The 23,398-nt window shown below is 35.3% G+C and overlaps 2 protein-coding genes across 2 annotated transcripts; both read left to right on the top strand.

The window, feature by feature from the left end:
• Positions 1-7,360: 7,360 nt before the first annotated feature.
• On the top strand, positions 7,361-8,610 carry LOC108081522 (uncharacterized). Its single transcript, XM_017176740.3, has 2 exons — positions 7,361-7,609; positions 7,828-8,610. Exons 1-2 carry the CDS (start codon positions 7,480-7,482, stop codon positions 8,547-8,549), a joined length of 852 nt encoding a protein of 283 aa, XP_017032229.1. The 5' UTR covers positions 7,361-7,479; the 3' UTR covers positions 8,550-8,610.
• A 3,756-nt stretch (positions 8,611-12,366) lies between these two features.
• Positions 12,367-13,754, top strand: LOC138928042 (uncharacterized). Its single transcript, XM_070284200.1, has 2 exons — positions 12,367-13,582; positions 13,643-13,754. The coding sequence occupies exon 1, from the start codon at positions 12,389-12,391 to the stop codon at positions 13,505-13,507; it is 1,119 nt and encodes a 372-aa protein (XP_070140301.1). The 5' UTR covers positions 12,367-12,388; the 3' UTR covers positions 13,508-13,582; positions 13,643-13,754.
• Positions 13,755-23,398: the final 9,644 nt, after the last annotated feature.

Genomic DNA, 23,398 nt, shown 5'->3' with positions numbered 1-23,398 from the left:
GAGCAATGTGTGAGGAAAGTAAATTGCTTCTCAAAAAACTTTAGGAACTGCAGTTAATGCCCGATAAACATTATACATCTCCCCATACACGAGTAAATTTAAAACAATTAAGCTCCAGGGGCTTGGGTCCACCAATCTCAGCACGCCACTAAATCCCTTCGTCTATAAGGTCGCTTTTATTTCATTAACGAGAAATGCATTCACTCAGGCACAACAGGAATGGAAAAAGATTCAAACTCCGCGCACGTTCTGGTTCTGCAGGTGAAAAGCTCACAAAAAAAAAAAAAAAATTCAATTGACAACTGGACGAGTTAACTGCTTGACTCACGCCAGCAGACATAAGATTTTGTGTAGCAGGTTTTCACAAAACCATTTCTAATATAAAAGTATTTATAGTAGTGTAATTTTAATAGAATTGTAAATGAAATAGAATACAAATATTAAATTAATTGTACTTAAATCAAATAAAAAAATATATGTATATTGGTCTCCGATTTGTTTATATGAATTATTATTATGTGCTGCTTTTATATTCCGTTTGGTACTCATTTTACTTATACAAAATATTACTCGTCCTGACAGTTTTAAGTCAGAGCCAACGCAAATTACAAGCAGAAAGTCAAAAACAGTGGAAACATTTTCCCTGTTGTGTTAAGCCGGGTTTGTAAATCCCAGACAATATGATTGATTGTTGATTAGTCGCCTCCCAGCTCGTTTCTGCATTTCGAACACAAAGCCTTGGCAACGACATCGGGAGGAGTGAGAACCAAAAACTCAAATAGAAAACTCATAAGAAGGCAGCATTTTGTCTTTGTTTTGCCAGACATTATGGCAAATCAATCATTTCCGTCTTCAACTTCCCATTGTGTTTGACGTTCCAACACTCACGATGATGCTCTTGTTATTTTGCAGCTGGCTCTGCATTTGCAAATATATTTCACTAGGGCCGCTACAAATGATACTTATCATTTATCGGCAAAATTCAAACTCTTCTGTTCGCAGATTTTACAGTGTTGTTGCGGACCCATGTCGTACCAACTTAAACTATTAAACTTAAGGAAAATTAATTGCTGTAAAACTGATGGAGATATTGTTGTTACAAACCAGATTACAAAACTCTCGGAAGATTTAAATATTTCAACAGCGATTAAAACAATAGACATACATAAGCATCATTAGTGATTAGATTTGTGTGTAAGTCGGCAACCTGACACTAAAAAAACAGAAACTTTGTTTCCGGACGTCGAAGTTTATATGCCATTTCAGCTATGTTTCATTTCATATATGTTTATTGAAAATTTATGTGTGAAAAGATTTGCTGATTTTTTTAATGCTCATTAAATATATTGAATGACCAATTGGTCCTTTGGAAACTATATTAGAAAGTAATTCGAATTTATTCATATTAAAATATATATTTTTAATTGCATAAACTGCCTCCATCTTAGGGATATCTTATGAGAACAACTCACCAATGTAAACTTTTATTACTGCTTTTGTTTGTCTATACATTTAGAGATAGTTTCTACAGTTTGATATGAAACAGAAATTCTGTAATTAATAATGATAGCTATACTATACTATACTATACTATACTATGCTATACTAAAAAAAAGCCAATAAAATGCTATACATACACTGCGCGTCACCAGATTAGCGCCCCCCTTGGTGTTCGCGTTTGAAGTGAAATATTATCAAAACTATTAAAGATTGAACTGTACAATTATTATCCAATATAATTCGATTAATTCTCTAAATAAAAACATATATTAGAAGGCAGTTGGTATTTGCATAGAATTTTATTAAATTAAAAACTAAAGAAACAGGTTTATTTGGAAGAAAAAACTGCGTCATCAGATTAGCGCCAGCTACATTAACTTAACTTTTTTTGATGAAGTTCTTACAAAATACTATCTTTAACAATTTTATGATTAAGTTTAAGCATTTTTAAGGAAATTTAATAATGGGTTGTCCCTCCCTTGTTTACAAGGACATCACAAACTCGATTGGGGAGAGAGTCATACAAGTTTTTGAGATATTCCAACGTTATTGTTGTCCAGGCCTGTTTTATACTGTGAATTAAATCCTCCTTGGTAGCATATTGCTTGCCAGCCTCGTACACCTTCCTAGCTAACCATCCCAAGACGTTTTCTATTATGTTCAGGTCTGGGGAGTATGGGGGCCACTCCAGGACACTGACATTTTCCTTTTGAATCCATGCTTTTACGGTCGTGGCTGTGTGGATTGGGGCATTGTCGTGCTGAAAATGCCATTTGAGATTTCCAAATAAGTTTTTAAAAACGGGAAATGCAGTTTTTAGAACGCAATTGTAATTTTCCGCGTTCATCTTTGGGGTTAAAACTGCAGTTCGCAGTTGCCATAATAGGATATGGCTCCCCATACCATTACTCCTCCAACCCGGCTATGTAAGCGATCCAGATGATGCTCTTCCTTGCGTAAATCCTGGAAATAGTAATTATATCCGTCAGGACCCTCAGGTTAAATTTTTTTTCGTCTGAAAATACGACGTTATGCCACTCATTGGACCATGTCATATGCGTTCGAGCAAACTTTAGGCGGATTTCTTTTCGCACTTGGTTAAGAGGTGGCTTTTTTTTCAGTTTTAGCCTCTTTAAATGGTCGGCATTCTTGATCACCCTTAAAACAGTCGATTTGCTTGCCTTAACACCAGTTTTTTCTATTATTTTGGCGGTCGAGTCGTGGGAGTTGGACGCCTCTCGGAGTATAGCTCTGCGATCTGCTGAACTAACAACACTGTTATTACCTCCTTTGTAATTTTTTCCATAGCTTTCCTTATTTTAAAGAAAATGTGCAATGGTTTTGCGATGTCTTCCCGTTTTTCGGCGATTTTGTGAAGAGAAAGTCCACATTCATTGAACGCTTCGATTTTCGATTTTTCCTCCGAAGATAAGATTGTTCCTCTGCACATATTGTATGTCAAATTGAAGAAAAATGTTTAATTTAACAGCAAAAAAAAATGGTTGCTGTGCTCAGCAAGTTAAGAAAGATATTTAAATTTATATTTTGAGGGCGCTAATCTGATGACGCAGTTTTTTCTTCCAAATAAACCTGTTTCTTTAGTTTTTAATTTAAGGGGGTCTTCTCATTCAAAAGCTGTTTTTTGGACCCTTTTTAAAAAAATTCTTATTTGAAAACGCAAAGAATAATTGAAAACTTTTTTTATTTATTGTATTCAAAAATGTTCAAAGTAACTAAAAAAGTTGTTCTTGCCTCGATATGAGGGTTGTTCAAAGAGTAATGAGACTGCAAACTTGGTGGTCGAAAAAAAAGGTGTCGTCCTGGCGGCCACGATTCAGGGTCTCCAGAGCGTCCGAAATGAAAAATAACAAGAAAGGAAGCTAACTTCGGCACGCCGAAGTTTGTATACCCTTGCAGATTGGTTTTCATATTTATATTATAAATTATAATGCCGAAAACAGACACTAAACAGAGTTTCATAACATTTTACCTATTCTTATTATGTTTACAGTTTGACAGTTACAGTTTTACATTCCCAGCTTTATATATTTTATATATTTACCGATCGCTTCTATGGCATCTATAAGATATAGTTGTCCGATTTTTATGAAATTTATACCAAAATTCTATAATAATAAGTAAAGCTTATATCTCAGAGTAGATAAAAATACGTTAAAAAACAACGAAGTTATAATTTTTTCTATTACTTTCCCTATCGTTCCTATGGTAGCTATAAGATATAGTCGTCCGATTTTCATAAAATTTATACCAAAATTTTGAAATAATACCAGAAGCTCATGTGCCAAAGTAGATTAAAATACGTTGAAAATCAACGAAGTTATAATTTTTTTCGATTAATTTCCCGATCGTTCCTATGGCAGCTATAAGATATAGTGGTCCGATTTTCATAAAATTTTTACCAAAATTCTGGAATAATAAAAAAGGCTATATCCCAAAAATGGTGGAATAATATTGAAAAACAGCCAAGTTATAATTTTTTTCCAAAAATTTATCGAACATTTGTATGGCAGCTATATGATATAGTCGTCCGATCCGGCCCGTTCCGACATATATAGCAGTGAGAGCATATAGAAGACTATATGCAAAGTTTCATTCAGATAGCTTCAAAACTGAGGGACTAGTTTGCGTAGAAACGGACAGACGGACGGACAGACGGACAGACGGACATGGCTAGATCGACTCGGCTATTGATGCTGATCAAGAATATATATACTTTATAGGGTCGGAAACGTCTCCTTCACTGCGTTGCAAACTTCTGACTGAAATTATAATACCCTGCAAGGGTATAAAAACGGGGTTATAATCAGAATTGATGTCATTTTCGGGTGACGGAACAGATTTTTTTTTAAATTTTTTGAAACAAAATGGCGGCCATTCAAAAAAAAAATTTCGATTTCGGGCTTTTTTTTTGTAGTTTAGTGTACAAAAAAAATAGAAAAAAAATTTAAAAAAAAATCTATTCCGTCACCCGAGAATGGTGACAATTCTGCGTCGACTCCACTTTGTTTCATGAAAATCGGTTCAGTTAAACTGGAGATATCATGGCCGCCAGTTCGAAAAACGTGGTTTCGAGATAAACGCGTTTGAAGTTTGAAAAAAGCTCATTTTGCGAAGAACTTGCTTCACAAAAAAGGCTGTATCTTCTAAAGTATTTCGAATTTCTAAAAATCCTTTTGGGGACATATACACACCATCCCAGGCTATAAATAAATGCAAAAAAAAAAAAAATCGAAAAAAAAAAATTGCCCAATGAGAAGACCCCCTTAATACAATTCTATGCAAATACCAACTGCCTTCTAATATATGTTTTTATTTAGAGAATTAATCGAATTATATTGGATAATAATTGTACAGTTCAATCTTTAATAGTTTGGATAATATTTCATTTCAAACGCGAACACCAAGGGGGGCGCTAATCTGGTGACGCGCAGTGTATATGCTAAGTTTCATTCAGATATCTTTAAAACTGAGGGACTAGTTTGCGTAGAAACGGACAGACGGACATGGCTAGATCGACTCGGCTGTTGCAAACTTCTGACTGAAATTGTAATACCCTGCAAGGGTATAAAAACTTGAAGAGTAGCCAATACTTTTAAATGACTTAATTTGGTTCCACCTATATTAATTTTAAAAGGTACATTTCCAAAACCCCTAGAATCTAATTTATACATTATATGTCACTACTCACTTCATGGCGAACTAAGGTGTGGATGGGATCCATATGGAGATGCGAGCATAGCCGCGACAAAGGCTACACAAAATATTGGCTAATATAATTCAATTATTCAGGTTTCTCTGGCACGGAAAAAGTGTAAATTGATGCGAACACATTAATTTCCGCTCTTAGCTTTTGAGGCCTTGTGGGTTTTATGGTTTTCATACCCACGCAGAAAGTATTACACATTTGAGTAAAATTTAAGTGTAAACTACACAGGCCTGCATAATTCAGTTAGCAGAACAATCTGCGGTGATAGATATTGTTGCGCTGAACACGAATATGTGCTCCAAAATCTAGATTTTTTTTTTCGTGACGAATAATGGTTACCAAACATAAATTACAAATGATTTGTTACTAGGTTCTTATTCGATAATAATAATATAATCTTCTGACTATTCTCAATGCTATATATGGCTAGCTATCATGGGAACAATCGGAAAATATGTAGGACAAAAATTAGAACTTCGTTGTTTTTCAACATATTTTCATCTATTTTGAGATATTTAAGGATTTTGGTTTTAATATTTTGAAAATCGGACGACTATATATTATAGCTGCCATATAATCAAGTCGTCCGATTTTCATAAAATTAAAACCAAAAATCTGAAATAATATAGAATGGCCATATCTCAAAAGATGCAAAAATGTTGAAAAACAGTCAAGTTATAATTTATCTTCTAAAAATTTATGTAGAAGGGCGCAACAAATTTGGTTGGCATGTCCCTCCAGTTACATAATTATACTTTAATTTAAGTCTTCAAGACATCAAATACGCAAAGTTATCATTGTTTAAAGTTTTCTTAAAGGCATAATGAAAATGCTAATGTCGTCGAAGGGGAAGTTATGGCTGTAAACAGCCATAACTTTGCGAAAAAGATAATCGTAGTTGATCTCTTGAACTCATAATGAATCATTTAATGGCAATATAAGAGAATATAATATAATATTATGATTAGTAGGCGCTGGGTCTATACTCCTCTTACATATGCCACTATTATTATCCATATCAGTTGTAATCCAATATTCAAAGCGTTCGGTCTGTTGAACCTGAATTTCATTTTCTTTTCCTATTTTTGTGTCAAGCGAGTGAGGTAGAAATTATGAGTTCATCCAGTACGGTAAATCTATAATCTTTTATTTACATTTGTTTAGGATCTAGCCAGATGTTCTGCGGATATCCTTTCTGTCCTTGCGCTGCATTGTGCCCTTGGGGCGGTTGTGGACCCAGTGGATTCTATGACCAATGTTGGGTCATTGAAACCATTTGGCCCTTAAATGGGCCATTCAACTCCTGGTGTTGTCCAAGTGGTTCCGGATTCTGGGGAGGATGTTGTTGTTAAGCCCGCAGAACCCTGAAGAACTCTCTGGCCATTTGGATCTTGCCGCTTACAGAAGAAAATTAGGAAAACACTAACAGCTCTTACAGTTCGTTCAACAGACCTGAATTATGGTTAACCTCCCAAGTATGACGCAATGCAGTACATCGTCTCAATAAAAATTTTTAGTTAAATAATTACATTTTTGTCGCCTTCGAAGTGAAACAGTTCTTCTATAGGTTTCGAGAATTAGTAAGGTATTGGGCATTATAGATTGTTCGGTATTGAAAACATTGAGTATAAAGAATTGACATCCGTAGAAAAACTTAACTTTCTCAATCCCTAACCCATATTCCATATTTGTGCTTTTCAGAGACAAAAGCATTAGGTCTTTTGTTGAAATTGGTAACAATATTCAAATACTTTCGCTCCTAAAATAATTAAAATAGACGAAATAGATAAAGATAAAAGAGCAATAGCTATTAACATTTTTTATCGCCTTCAACTTGGCGAAATATATCAAAGGATGTCATCTTAATTATTCTCCTTTAATAACTAATTTTTAATCTCCTTTATTGTGTCTTAAATTATGTTCAATCGAGTATCAAATCGTGGCTTCAAATTTGGGTTTATGGGAAGATAATTAAATTTTATGCACAAAGCTTTGCTTGCCCGGTACCTTATAGTCGCGTAGCTTTGTTAATTAGTTTTTTAAAACTTATTATTTATATAATTTATTCTTCGAATAATCTTATTAAGCCGAGTCTGAAAGCTAAACAATCAAAGCAGGTTAGCTATTTAACTTCAACTATTACATGTCTTCGTTATTTATTTCCACATTTTCCACACGAATCCGCCTCAATTAGTTGTTGTTTTTATAGGCGCACAAGATCTTGTGCAGACCAATAAAAAATTCTGGAAAACATGTTTGAAAACATAAGTTTTCTGTTCCTGTTTGCAATGGCTTTTTTCTCCTGGGCTGTACTCTGCCTTCAGCACGCGGTCGAGATCCAGAGACGCGCTGCCTCCGATTATCGCGTGGAAATGTCCACAGGTGAGTTGGATGATTCAAGCAATGGAAATTGTTTAACTTCCTAATTACATTTTGCTAAGGGACCGCCCTTGGCTGAATACGATTTTTTCCGAAGTTAGCTTCCTTTCTTGTTTTTCTTTTTTGTATTCTAAAACGAAGGGATCTTTAAGGTCCTTCTTACAAAGTATTATTATTATTCAAGTATTATTGCAAAGAAATTGAAGAATTATTCTTTTCAGAGCGGCCCGGTATTACGTTTGAGCCGCACGTGCTCCACAAAACATCAGAAACAAGTCCTCTAAGCGGCGCCTTCGACATCGCTATGAGCTTCTGGATGATACTCGCCCTAACCTTTGCCCTGTCCAAGCTCCTTCAACTGGTTGAGCGGCAGGTCAAAATGTACCTCAAGAGCCACGAGACGCGTAAACCGGGAAAAGCCTTGACGGGGGATCCTGCCGTGGAGCAGATGGAAGAAGAAGAAACTATGGATCCGGTGATGGTGGAAGAGAATACAGCTCTGAGAGAGCAACTGGGAGTTCTTCACACCCACTGCTTGGAGATGCGCGAGTTGCTGCACGAGCTGCGGCTGAGCAAAAGCTCCACTAGCCAGGAAAGTGCTCAACCCGGAGATCAGGTCGTAGTGACGGTGAAGCAGGGAACGAGCTCCATACCAGAATCGGTGTCCGCTTCAACCCAGCCGCTTCACAGGATACCGGATTTTTGTCCCCTTTCGACCGACTCCTCCCAGCACAGCCAGAACATCTATATCACAAATAGACACATCCACATCAGGGGGCCTGTTTTCTGCTTGGACAACATCTTTAGCGTGGAGCTCTGCCGGCAGGCATCGTTGTACGCGCGAAAGCAGAGCGAGTTCCTCCAAGTGTGGGGAAAATACATCACTGAACGCAAGGAGCGCCCCATGATACCGGGCATGCGTTGCAACAACATCCTTCTGTAATGAATGCCAAAAAATTGATCGAAGTACGCTTAATAAACAATGGTTTAATTCATTAAGCTTATTTTCGAACGTTTTCTCTGTTATTTCTCAGTCATTATTCTGCTCTTGAAAAACCTATTTTAACTCTAGAATCTCGAGTCTAGATAGATAATTATAGGTAAACATTATGGCGGGACAAATTTACCAAGCTTGGCAGATTTTGACATGTACCGCTTTAGAGGCATCATTCTCCTTAAGTTGCGCAACTGTGTATGGTTCACAAATTGCTTTAAGGCCTGTTCCGGTGTTCACTTTCAAAATATCTACACGGAGTCGAATTTCCGAAAACTTTTCACCGAGCTCGGCAGTCCTCTTCTCCAGTATTTGGCAAAACTATTTCAAAACACTGCTACCAGTACAGCTTCTCCAATTAGTTAATACTCCATTACTTCCAATAGACAGCATACTACAGTGGTGCAAAATTTATACGGCTCCTTGCTAAAAAAAATGTAGACAAAGCAAACTTATTTGTTAAATCCTGAAATCAACAAGGAATATTCGTGTATCTTAAGGGGAAATCGGAAAAGGTTATTAACTTCACTTTCAAGTGAAAACTGGAAAATGCCTCTGGTCCCCCTTGGGCCCCTTTTTAACCCATATATGTAAATGTTCTTTTATTTCAATATTCAAAAGATGTTGGTACTGCTGCCACAATAATTATTTGGCCAATTTAAAGTGTTGGATAAATTATAAGAAGTAGTTATTTTAATAGATAAAAAAAAATGAAAAATTGAAGTTCTCTTTTTGAACTTTGAATATTTAAATAGTGGTTTTCCCTGCAAAGCTCTGCTGGTATATATTGGAAACGAAAACAGACGAGGACCCAAGCCGAGATGAAAGCGAAAAAATGTTAAACGACAAACGCCAATAAGAGAGAAGTGCGATGGTCAATAGATGGCCTAAGAAGAAAACATTTTCCGGACAATCCGAACGGTCTTTCAATTTTATTTCACAGAATTCATTAGACGTAATTACGAACTTACAAAGGATGCAGAGTGCAGCGCATCTAAGGATGGTCCGCTCAAATTCGCTTCCTTTCATTCGTTCAGGCCTGGGCCATTAAAATAGGAATATTTAATTGATTAGGAAATGAGTTAAGCCGTGGTCAGATGCGCTTTACGTAGCTTATTGGTTTGAGTGCGTGCCACTCTGATTGCGGATTCAAGATTTTGAAGAGCTATCGTAATAAGAATGGTAATTAAAGACTGACTAGCTCTCCCAGCTTTAACGAAATTCAACTGCCTAACTAAAACCTTTTCCCGACGAGGGCAAGTGCCAATTTTTTCTTTTTGTTCCCAAAGGCAAGAGGCAATGTCGCCAATAAGTTTTCGCCGCCCATTATATGTTCACATATTTATGATCACTCAATCGGTGTAGGCGGTGCCGGAGCAAAGGGGGAATTTTGATTTTGCCTCTGGTTGATTATTTGCTAGTTTCCTTCTCTTTTTCTCTTTGGCATTAATACACATTGTCGTGTGGCCCTCCTTCCTCCCACTAAGGTTTTTGCATTATTCCTGGCCCGTGTTGAGCATTAATGTTAATAATTTATATGGTAAATGTGCGGCAATGTACTCGTAAATAGTTAAAAATTATATTTGATTATTGCCTTTGGTCGTAAAACTCTGGACGGGCCCAAATAGCACATAAGCTTCGTGGGCTTTTTATACCCTTGCAGGGTATTGTAATTTTAGTCAGAAGTGTGCAACGCAGTGAAGCAGACATTTCCTACCATATTCAGTATATATATTCTTGATCAGCATCAACAGCCGAGATGATCTAGCCATGTCCTTTTCTTTATTTATGTGTTGTTGGATATATCTCCTGTTACTTTTCGTTTTCATTTTACCAACAAGGAATCGATTCTCAATGGTCCAATTGCAAAATGCAAGGGTATACAAATTTCGAGGAGCCGAAGTTACCTTTATTTCTTGTTGTCCCCTGAATTGGGTTTGATTTTCTCAGTTGCCCAAATGTTTTTTCAAAAGATGTAGATAAATTGTTTAGTAGCACTTTGGGTAAGTGTTGCCATACAAATTGCATTCAATCATACATAGCGACTAGTTAACAATGTGAGTAAGCCCGAAAAAGAGTTCGTCTGATAGCATTAATCTTGGAAGCATATTCATCCAGCTTGGTGTTATGTTTAGAATATTTTTGTTGATTAAGTTAATTAAATTTGTTGAATATCCCATATACAAAAATAACATCTAGGATCTTTTAATTTATAAGATCTGGTATCTGTAAACAGTATTTTTGACTTTGTAATAGTCTGGTCTCATTTGAATATCCTCCTTATCCTGCGGTATTACTAGTGAGTGGTTGTGGAGTTGCGCTTGAAAAGAATCTATATATATAAAAATGGAGACAAAAAATATTAGCGATCAAATCACAAGAGAACGGCTGGGCCGATTTGGCTCAATTTTTTTCAGTTTTTTGTAATTGCCAGAAGAAGGTTATAGCATAAGAAAATTTTGGAAAGTCCTTCCGGAAAGGTCGCTAGCGGCTCAACAGATGGACACACTGTTGTATGTAAAATTCTGAAACACCCTACAAAGATCATAGCTGCGTTGAAATTGTGTATCAATGAACTCGGTAAAAAAATATTTAAACAAAAAAATCGAGCTAACGAAGCATTACCAAAGTGAGCTTAAACAATTGGAAGTAATGCCTGATGTTAGACGATCAAATCTTGGGCGGCGTTCACGCAGTGCAATAAATAATCAGAATTTCCGTAATAGTCGGACGCAAGAGGAACGTACAGAAATAAATGCATCGATACGTGCCCAAATGGCACAGCTTCGCACTGCACAAAGACCACCTCAAGCCCGACAAAATAATAGAGGAAGACGAGCCGCAAATGAAAACTTGAATCGCGCTGCATTCGCATACAATCCTGAAACATTCTACAAGGATCTTACGTGCGTTGTTATTGGTTCATTATCTGTTGTATGTCAGCATTGTAATGCATTGAAGTTTCGGTTGGAAACCCCCGGCTTATGCTGTGCAGGTGGCAAAATTAAATTGCCCGTTTTGGCTCATCCACCAGAGCCTTTGTACTCGCTACTATATGGAAACTCAGCCCAATCAAACAGTTTCCTGAAGCTTGCACAAAAATATAACGGATGCTTTCAAATGACGTCTTTTGGAGCCGAGGTTGTTCAACAATCAGGCTACAATCCAAGTTATAAGGTAATGGCGTCTCTTTATTATCACATTTTTTCAAAATTGCATCCCAACATTCAGATTCAAGGGCAAATTCACCACCGAGCGGGCGCTTTGTTACCACCACAAAACAAAGATCATAAATTCCTTCAGATCTATTTCATTGGTGATTCAGAAGTTGAACTAAATCACCGCTGTGCAATTTTTACTGCAACTAAACGTGAAATTATTCAAAAATTGCAAAACCTTCTCCATGAGCATAATGAATTGGTCAGATTGTTTAAAACCGCATTGGATATAATGCATTATGACGAACATAAAATCATTATCAGCGCTGACAAAAGACCCACTGGTAGCCATGCAAGACAATTTAATGCTCCCACTATCAATGAAGTCGCAGTGGTGATTGTTGGCGAGAATGTAGAATCACGCGATATTGTTCTTAAGCGTCGGGATAATGGCCAATTGCAGCGAGTTTATGAGACTCATCGGTCTTATGATGCTCTTCAATACCCGTTGATGTTCTGTCGTGGAGAAGATGGGTATCACTTTAATTCTACAACTGAGTTTGAATTCAAATTTTAGGAGAAGAAACGAATAAGATGGTTAGCTGTATGAATTTTTATGCGTATCGATTAATGATTCGACTGGATGTTGACAATCATCTGTTAAGATACCGCCGTTTGTTTCAACAGTACTGTGTCGACATGTACGTCAAAGTAGAAACGGAACGTCTCAATTTCATTCGTTTTAATCAGTCGAAGTTGCGCTCAGACGAGTACATCCACTTGCGTGACGCAATCGCTACTGAAGGACACGCGGCCAACATCGGTTTTTTGACCATTCTCCCAGCTACTTATGTTGGAAGCCCGCGCCATATGCATGAGTATGCTCAAGATGCGATGACGTATGTCCGGAATTACGGACGCCCGGATTTATTCATCACCTTCACATGCAATCCGAAATGGCCCGAAATTACCAATTTGTTGCTTCCAGGACAAACATCCAGCGATCGACCTGACATCACTGCACGAGTATTCAAGCAAAAGATCACAGTACTTATGGATTACATTGTTAAGCAGAAGGTTTTTGGCGCAGTTCGTTGTTGGATGTACTCGGTTGAGTGGCAAAAGCGTGGCTTACCACATGCGCACATTCTGCTCTGGATGTTCGACAAGATCCGACCAGATCATATTGATTCGATTATTTCAGCCGAAATACCAGATAAGCAAACTGATCCCGAGCTGCATTCCATTGTGACAACGAGCATGATCCATGGCCCTTGCGGAGTCCACAACCCAGAGTCAGTATGCATGAAAAACGGAAACTGCACAAAACGATTTCCCCGTCCGTTGACGGCTGAAACAATCAGTGGAAACGATGGATATCCATTGTATAGGCGTCGTTCTCCAGATGATAACGGCAAATGGATCGAATTAATGGTGAAACGTAACGAAACAAACGTAACAGTAATCGTGGATAACCGCTGGATCGTTCCATATTGCCCGCTTTTGTCGAAAACGTTCTCAACGCATTGCAATGTTGAGTACTGCAACTCTATCAAATCCATCAAATACGTTTGCAAATATGTGAACAAAGGGAGCGACATGGCGGTGTTTGGCATTGCTGATCCGAATGCAAACGACGAGGTGACGAAATTTCAACTTGGAATATCCATGTTTTTCACATGGCCAGCTATACGTAGCCTGTTCGCGTGTGGGAAAGCCGTCATCATTATTTATTTTTGCACAGGATAACAAAACAAAAAATATTGTTTATCAAATCGCTCTCCACTAATTTCAAGTCAAAAAAATTTGTCAATCCAACGAAAGGTTTGTTTAAAAGTCATCACTTCTTTTTGATAATCAACTAATTTTGAATTCAAATTTTAGGAGAAGATAGGAATAAGGTAAGGTAATAATGTACGTCAAAGTAGAAACGGAACGTCTCAATTTAATTTGTTTTAATCAGTCGAAGTTGGGGCGAGATAAAGTTCGCCGGGTCCGCTAGAATAACTATAAATCTAAATATATTCTATCAATCCTTTTCCTTTCGTGAGTTTTTATTCAAGTTATCAATAAAATTATTAATGCTATTCACGTTGACTTTGTTCTTTGTATATTAAGTGGAAACACGAAAAGAAGCTAACTTCGGCACGCCGAAAATTTGATACCTTTGCAGTTTGAAATTGGATCATTAAAAATCTATCCATTTTGGTTAAATTAATAGAAGAACGAACAGGAAATATATAAAATTTGTATATTTGTACAAAGTATAAAATAATTTGGTTTTGATACAATAAAAAAACGTTTAATCCTATAAAATAACTGTATTTAATAAATATTATAAATATAAATGTTGAAAAAAATACAAAGTAATATAAAAAGTTTCATTAGATTTACTTATACTTATTATATTTACGTTTTTACAGTTGCAGTTTTACACTAGCCGTTTTACATTTATATGTACATCTACCGACCGTTTTTGCCATTTTCATAAAATTAAAATCGAAATTTTAATATCTAAGAGTAGATGAAAATACGTTGAACAACAACGAAGATATAAGTTTTTCTATTAATTTTCCGATCATTCCCATGGCAGCTATATGTATGATATGGTCTTCTGATTTTCGTAAAATTAAAACCAAAATTTGTAAATAATAAAACAATTTACGCACCTTAATTTTTTTATTCAAAAATGTTTCCTATCTTTTCTATGGCATCTATATGATATTGGCGTTTAATCCGGCTCTTTCCGGCATATGTACGTACATATGTATATATAGTAAATGAATGGTCAGAAGACTATAAAAAGTTTTGTTCAAATAGCTTCATAACTGAGAGTAAAGTTTGCATAGAAAAGGAGAGACTGATGGACAGATGGACGAACAGATGGACATGGCTAGTTCGACTCGGCTGTTGATGGATATATGTTATGTACTTTATAGGGTAGGAAATGTCTCCATCACTGCGTTGTAACCTTGCAAGGGTATAAATATATATTACCATATATTAACCTAATCTACTTAAATCACTTAAACCTGGTTTATTTGGGCACTACTTATTTTATTTATACTTTCTGTTCAACTTAATAAGATATTGTGTAGTCAAGTTAAAATTTTCCTGTGAATCAATAAGTTTTTTAAAATACCCAACGACTGTATTGGTTATTTTTTAAGTTACTTCCCACGACCATAGCTTACATCTGCATAGGTAAAATAAATACCATTCAACAAGAACTTGTGTTTGTAGATGATTCCTAATGCAGTTTTCATGTTAGCTGCCTGCATGTGAACTGAATAATATTTCTGTGATGTCGGACTGTTTTTGGTGACGTGAGACAAGTGAAAACAACAAATTCTCGGGGCAATTAGTCAAATTTAATTCGACCTTTCCTTGGTGTGTTCACCGAAATAAAACAAAACATTCTCGGTCATATTTATGGCCGGTCAAAACGAGCTCGCCGGCTTACCTTTTTGATGAGGGCTCCAGCTTCTCCCTCTCCATTAATAGTACTGAAAACGATTGATATCAGATATACATATTTTCATTAAACAGGTTTCGGTGTGTGCTTGTTTTTTGACCAGAAGCCGCAAGTGAAAAATCACAACATAATGGCAATGGTTATGCGAATAAGAAGTTACATATATCTAAAATACAATGTCCATAGTAACTCTATATCGGTGTGACTAAAAAGATTCAACAACCAAATTTCTTTACTTTAATGCGATTAAAATGTCAGGTAAAAAAAGTAATGCGTTGTTGGGGGTCGAAAGCCAATCAAAGAAGTTGACTTTCCCAAAGCTTTCTTTTAGGATTTCCCGATACCTCAAATACATATTTAAGGCTTAATATTTTTCCCCTTGTTAAGCCTATTACAGTCGCTCCGTCTCTTTTTTAATTCCAAATTTATTAGTTTTGAATAAACACAATCTTTGAAAATATTGAAAGAATCTTATAAGTTCTTATTTGATGAATTTCCAGTCCTAAACTCCTCAATTATAGCAAAAGATAGAGAAATAAAACATTTGTATTAACATTTTGTTTTAAAAATTATTGTGGGTTCATGCACTTCACAGAAGGCCTATTTCAGTTTCCACTCGGAAGTGACTGATATCATTTTTGGAATTTCGAAATATTTTCAGACCACCAGGGTGACGTAATCCCTTAAGTAGGCGCCTAATTATCAGTACAGACATAAATTTATTTTTGATTCCATCATTATGTCAATGATAACAGTCTTTGCTAGCAGTCTTTTTTTTATAAAATTTGATTTACAATTTTTCCAAAAATTATTTTGACGCCTCGCCTACCCACCTTTATATCAATTTTAAGATGGGAACATTTGTTGTAACTTTAAAAGGAATTCTGACACATTTGTTAAGTGTATGTTTCCTGCTCCGAACCATACAAACCATATGTATGCTTTGCATTGGGGCTGCAACAATAAGGACAGTTAACCGTCACTGGTGGGCGAGTAAAATGCATTCGATCGAAAAGTTTTCATTATGTCCCGGAGAACTATGTATATGTTGGCTACGGATTCGCAGACCCGGCGCTTCAAACGGAGGCAATCAACGCTCCAGTTCATTTATTTGCTGCTATGGCCTATACATTTATACATACATACATCAACTGCGGTGGATGTTTCGATCTGAATGTGGGTGGTGTATACAGCTCAGTCAACAATTTAGCACTTGCACAGTGGGCAAATTGTCCTACTCACAGAGCCATGAAATTGAATTGCGTTCGCGGAGGGGCGCACAGAGCGGAGAGGGGCTGGCGAAGGGTAAAAAGTTGAGGAGAAAACATAGTTATGCTTGCATGTACATATTATATGTGCTTATACATATTTGTATGAACGTTTAAAAATTGGAGTTACTACTCTATAAATGAGAAGAACTCGTAAACACAATAGGAATGTTAACGAACTATTTTGGCAGATACTAGTGAGTTAAAGAATGTTTTCAGTTGGTTATACCCTTGCAGAGTATTGTAATACTAAGGTCCTCAAAAGGAACACAGAATGGAATACTGACAAATATTTCTCAACATCGATGCCAGCAATCCTACTAGTTTTTTTTTCAACTCCAATAACATTTGCAGAATGTTTTTAAATAAAGATCGGAAAACAGTCAGGGTATATGTATACCCATGACGACTGACTGAATTACTGAAAATATCTTTGATGTATCGCGAAAGTTAGCCTATATTTTCAGCAGTTTGTATGGGACCAGCTAAAAACAGTTGCACAGATCAAAAATATCGGCGAACAATCGTGATAATTTCAGTAATTCAGATCTTATAAGTAGCTGTCAAAAAAGCGATTGGGGAAAAACCCGTAACTCTGTTGAAAATATGTGTTATTTTCTGACAGATTAAAGTTTAAGTAAGGGTTTAAATACAACAACAACAACAAAAATAGGAGAAAAATAATATCACATTTTATTGAAATGTAGTATTCTTTTTGAAATTAAAACAAGGCTGTTTTCAGCTTTTATTACCTGTACATATAGAAAATAAACATAAATATTCTTAACTTATTTGGGCTTACTGAAAAATCAATCGTTTTAAAAGTATTTATACTGATATAATACAAGAACTTTGATTGTTGTAATTTACCTGCACTCTATCTTACACGTTAAACGCAACTTACATTTGTTGGACGCGATTTCCGTTCGATGTAAACTCTTAGCAACATCGGGAAGAATCCAGTAGTAGGCTTAAGAACGACTTGTTCGATGTTGTTTCTCAAAATGTTAGCAACATTGAGGGGAGGCCAACTTTATCAGACATTCAGCCACCCTGCAAGTTGTCACTCGTACGAGGTGCAAAGCAACTCAAACCAAAGATATAATCATACATTGTGTCGTTGGTTAGTTGTAGCAACATGTGTGACTCGAAAATGTTTCCGATACGAAAATAAAAGAAATACCTGTATAGTGGTCTTTAAAATCTATTAAAAGGTGTAAGTTCCGTAGAATTTTGGGCTTAGCATGTTAAGAGAACATAACACAAACGCTTTTACTTATGTAAAAATAAATATTTTTAAATTGGAATCCATTTTTCTTAAATATTTTATGTTTTTTTTTTAATAAATTATTCAATACATTAGAGTTGTTTAGACAACAGACATGGGTTTGCATCGCTTCAAATTCGTCAAGTTTTATTTTTCACACCATTCAATAGGCTTAAGATTTGCAGATAATTTTGATATTAGACGATAGTCTAGGGATTTTAAAATTTAAATTAAGTAAACACTACATACTTTTTTATTAACATTAGCAACCAACAAAGACAAAATAACTTGTAATGCTTATTTGTCACAACTTATGTTGTAACAACTTGTTTGATGTTGTTTCTTAAAACGTTAGCAACATCAGGGGAAGTCATATATATCAAATATTCACCATACCTGCAACCTGCGTTTGGTTGAAGGCCTACGTGGGGCTCAAACCGAAGCTAAAATAGAGTATATAAACATGTATATATACATTTGTAAAGTTGCATTAGTTAGTTTCAGCAACATGTGGGATAGCAATGTTGCCAATTTGATTCACTTAACCGTTACACGACACTCGGATCGAAAAAATTTAATAAACAAAATTTGATGGCCTCTCCCAATATAATTTTTTTTCTGTCTACACCTAGTCGATTATTTTAATTTCTGAAACCACATTTATTATAAGTATCAAAGTGCTCAAGCTGAAACACTTTTGTCCTAAAAATGTTCGATACCGTTACGCCCACTTAAGCTATAGAAACGTAAGAAAATAACAAGTTTTAAAAATACATAAAAAAATTGTCCCATTTTCATAAAACTAAAACCGAAATTCTGAAATAATAAAAAATGCTCATATCTCAGAGTAGGCTGGCAAAAATAAGCCTCCTTGGTTTACCAAAGTGTTGACCCGCCTTAAGGGGGTCTTCTCATTAAAAACCCGTTTTATTTACGCAAAGAATAATTCAAAACTTTTTTTATTTATTGTATTACAAAAAGCTTAAAGTAAATAAAAAATTTTTTTTTGCCTCGATACGAGGGCTGTTCAAAAAGTAATGAGACTTCAAAGTTGGTGGAGGAAAAATAAGGTGTCGTCATGGCGCACAGTAGCGCCTTTTCTCATTTTACGTTGCAAAAATCATAACTATTGAACAAAACAAGATAACTAAATAATTTAAACGCCATTTGATAGATAATTGTTGTAAAACTTACATATGTATTGGAAAATCTGCCACCCCCACTTATTCGCCTTTTTAAAGGGTATCAAAATGAAGAAATATTGTTTTCTCAATGAAGACAATTTTTAAAAAAAATTGTTTATTTAATTTTTCATCTATATTTTAATGTATTTGCTTAAATAAAAATAATTTGAAAACTGAAAAAAAAAAACAAGAAAGGAAGCTAACTTCACCACGCCGAAGTTTGTATACCCTTGCAGATTGGTTATATACACAGAAAAAATGGTAGAACGAAAAAATCAAGAATATTTTTCTTGATTTTTTCGATGTGGTGGATTAAAATTTTTTAGTACGATTCGGGGTTAGACAGTCGAGTTAATCCCGTTTCGGGATTAAATGACAAATTAAGCCTAAAAATTCTGGAATCAATCCCGTTTCGGGATTAAATGGCAAATTAAGCCTAAAAATTCTTGAATCAATCCCGTTTCGGGATTAAAATTACCAATTAAGCCTAAAAATTCTTGAATCAATCGCGTTTCGGGATTAAAATGACAAAATGAGCGTAAGAATTCTTGAATTAATCTCATTTTGGGATTATAGAGGCATAATAAGCCCAAACATTCTTGAATTAAGCCTAAATATTCTTAAAAATTTGGTGAGAGCAGCAAATCTATTTTTAGCTCAGAGAGAGAGATAACATTTTTGCTCTTTCCTTGAAACTGTATGTATTCGGGTTCCCGACATTAGCTTTTGATTTGACTCAGTGGCCCAGTTGGTAAGCGGACGGTCTGTGGTTTCTGAGACATGGGTTCGAATCCCGACCGGGAACTAGGAAAAGTAAGTTTAAGTGGCTTTTAATAAGATTTATACATTAATATAATTAATTTAATAACCATTTGTAGCTTTATAATTACAGATTTAAATAAAAACTTCTTTCACTTCTCACTAAGAACTTTAGAGGGATTAAATCAAGGATTTTTGGGATTAAAATAATTAAGAATTTCGGGGACTAAGCCGAGAAAAAAAAATTTTTTTTTTTTTAATTAAATTTAAATTTAAATTTTTAAATTAAAATTTAAGAATGTTTGAGATTAAATTAAGAAAAATTGGGATTGAAATTTTTAAGGTTAGCGGGATTGAATCAAGAATTTTCGAGATTGAAAAAATTAACTACAGCTGTGTTCACTGAAATAGCAGTGCGACAGAGGAACAACTTCAAAACGTTTTTTTGTACATATTCCTTTTTGCAAGCTGATCTATTGCACATTGTTTTTGTAAAATGGAACATAAAGATAAGAATCGAGAAAAAATTCCGTTAGATTTGCTCTATTTTTATGTTTTATTGATATTTTTTCACATATGCAGCTCGTTTTGGCCGATCACTGAAATAGCAGTATTTAATTTTCTTTCGCAAAAAGTGCCGAAATTTCTTTTAATTTTGTAAAAAATGAGTTTAATTACGGTCGTTATTATAGTTTATACTATAATACACCTTTACAACGCAAAAAAAATTATTTTAGTGGGCGCAGGACCTCACTGCTCCATGAGAGAAAGGTATCAGATTACTTAGCCTAGAAAGAAGGGCAAAACATGTAAAGAGACTCCAAATCTTTCAAATTGTTCTTTTAAAATAGTTTATAAGTCATAAAATATGAACCGAACCCAAAAAAACCGAGGTACGATTCGCAAAACCACAATTGTACTGGCTCGACGCGTACTTCGCTTTAGCAAAGCTCGTCCTTTTGCATCCTCTAGGGATATATGAGCGGGAATTGGCATGGGAATCAGTCATGGGACCATTCGCCGGGGACTTATTGAATAAATTTTAGATTCGCGAAGTCCATGGAAAATGTCACTGCTTGGTTAAAGGCATATCAAGGCAAGATCCGAGTTCGCCAATAGCCACTTGAACTGCCACTATTCAAATGGCGTAATATCCTTTGGACAAATGACTCCAAACTGGTTTTATTTGGTGGAATAGGACAAGACAATATGTCCGTCGACCTCCAAATACAAAGTACCACCCAAACCATACGCTGAAGACAGTAAAACATGGTGGCCTAAAAATCATGGTTTGGGTATACTTTTCATACAACGTTGTAGGTCCCGTATATATGATCGGTGGGATCAAAAACCATTATGTTTATGTCTAAATATTAAAAACTGTCTTGCAGCCGTATACTGAGGAAAATATGCCATTAATTTGGACGTTTTAGCAGTACAGTGACCCTAATCATACCATCAAGGTGGCCAAGGAGTGGGTTCTTAATGAAAAAGTGGATGCAATGCCATTGCCTGCACAGTCCCCGGATATAAATCCGATCGAAAACTTATGGGGGACATCAAGGGCTACGTCTTAAAGAAGTTTCCGACTTCTAGGCCACAGCTTTGGCAATTTGTGCAGGAGGAATGAGGCCATATTCCCCTCAAGCGTTGCTAAGACTTGGTGGACTCCTTGCCACCCAGGTATGAGGCTATGATAGCTTCTAAAGGCTATTTAACAAAATATTAGATCATAGTCAATTCGAATTTAAGAAGAAATAGGTTTCTTATACGATATTTTTAAATTTATGAAGAATTTTAGTTTTTCACTGCTATTTCAATGATCGGCATAATATAGACCTTTTTTGTTGTTATTAGCTATATCTTCTAAAGGGTTTATGTTACCTAAATTAAATGATTGTGGTATTGTTAATAATTAAATATACTAAGCTTTTATGAAAAAAAAATTTATGAAAATAGTGTTTGTAACAGGATTTTCCGATCTTAAACGTGCAGGTCGTTGGGCACTGCTATTTCCGTGAACACAGCTGTATGTTCGTTCTTATATTAAGAAAATCCGACCTTAGCTCGAAATCATGCCCACTTGGGATTGATTTTGGCGACTTTATCCCGGATTTTTTTTTCTGTGTATATATATATAATTTATATATCCGAAAACAGACACTAAACAGAGTTTCAAAACATTTAAACTATAATTATTATGATTACAGTTTGACAGTTACAGTTATACATTCCCAGCATTACATTTTCTCTACATCTACGGATCGCTTCTATGGCAGCTATATGATATAGTTGCCCGATTTTCATAAAATGTATACCAAAATTTTATAATAATAAGTAAAGCTCATATCTCAGAGTAGATGAAAATACGTTGAAAAACAACGAAGTTATAATTTTTATACCCTTGCAGGGTATTTTAACCCTCTAGTGCCCAAATTTTTTTTTTCAAAAAAAAAAATTATTTTTGGATTCAGTATGTATCAAAAGTGAATGTTTGTTTTGGAAAAAATTTTACTTCTGTTCGGATCGAGTTTTATATGACTAAAACCTAAGACCGCATGAAGGCAGTTCTGGGAAGATAGGCCAACAAAAAATTATGTAAAAAATTTTTTTTGTTTAAATGTTTATTATAAATGTCATTGAGACTGTCAGCATCACGGTACAATTTTTTTTTCTAATTTTTTTCCAATTTTAAAAAAAAATATTTATATGTTGCATTTTCTACAAAATAATTATTTTGTCCGATTTGCACAAATTTTCAACTTCAAATGAATACAGCAGCTTGCGCTAGCTCTAGTATGTATTCCAAACGCAACGAACCTAATTTTTTGACTTTCCTGAATTAGAAACAAGAAAGGAAGCTAACTTCGGCACGCCGAAGTTTGTATACCCTTGCAGATTGGTTTCGATGTTTATGTTATAGATTTAAATGCTGAAAACACTCACAAAACAGAGTTTCATTTCATTTTACCTATACTTGTTATGTTTACAGTTTGACAGTTACAGTTTTACAGCTTTATATATTTTATACATTTACCGATCGCTTCTATGGCAGCTATATGATATAGTTGTCCGATTTTTATAAAATTTATACCAAAATTCTAGAATAATAAAAAAAGCTTAAATCTCAGAGAAGATAAACATACGTTGAAAAACAACGAAGCAATAATTTTTTTCCTATTTATTTCTCGATCGTTCCTATGGCAGCTATAAGATATAGTCGTCCGATTTTCATAAAATTTTTACCAAAATTCTGAAATAATATAAAATTGCCATATATAAATATTATGCAAAAATGTTGAAAAACAGTAAAGTTATAATTTTTTTTCTAAAAATAAATGGAACATTTGTATGGGAGCTATATGATATAGTCGTCCGATCCGGCCTGTTCCGACATATATAGCAGTGAGAGTATATAGAAGACTATATGCAAAGTTTCATTCAGATAGCTTTAAAACTGAGGGACTAGTTTGCGTAGAAACGGACAGACGGACGGACGGACAGACGGATGGACAGACGGACAGACGGACATGGCTAGATCGACGGCTGTTGATGCTGATCAAGAATATATATACTTTATAGGGTCGGAAACGTCTCCTTCACTGCGTTGCAAACTTCTGACTGAAATTATAATACCCTGCAAGGGTATAAATATGAATTATTTAGAAATTCTCAAAGAGCTTCCTA

This window comes from Drosophila kikkawai, chromosome 2R (genome assembly GCF_030179895.1).
Source record: "Drosophila kikkawai strain 14028-0561.14 chromosome 2R, DkikHiC1v2, whole genome shotgun sequence".
NCBI classification, from domain to species: domain Eukaryota; kingdom Metazoa; phylum Arthropoda; class Insecta; order Diptera; family Drosophilidae; genus Drosophila; species Drosophila kikkawai.
Note: the sequence above shows the minus strand (reverse complement) of the source record. Positions and strands in the feature narration are given on the sequence as shown.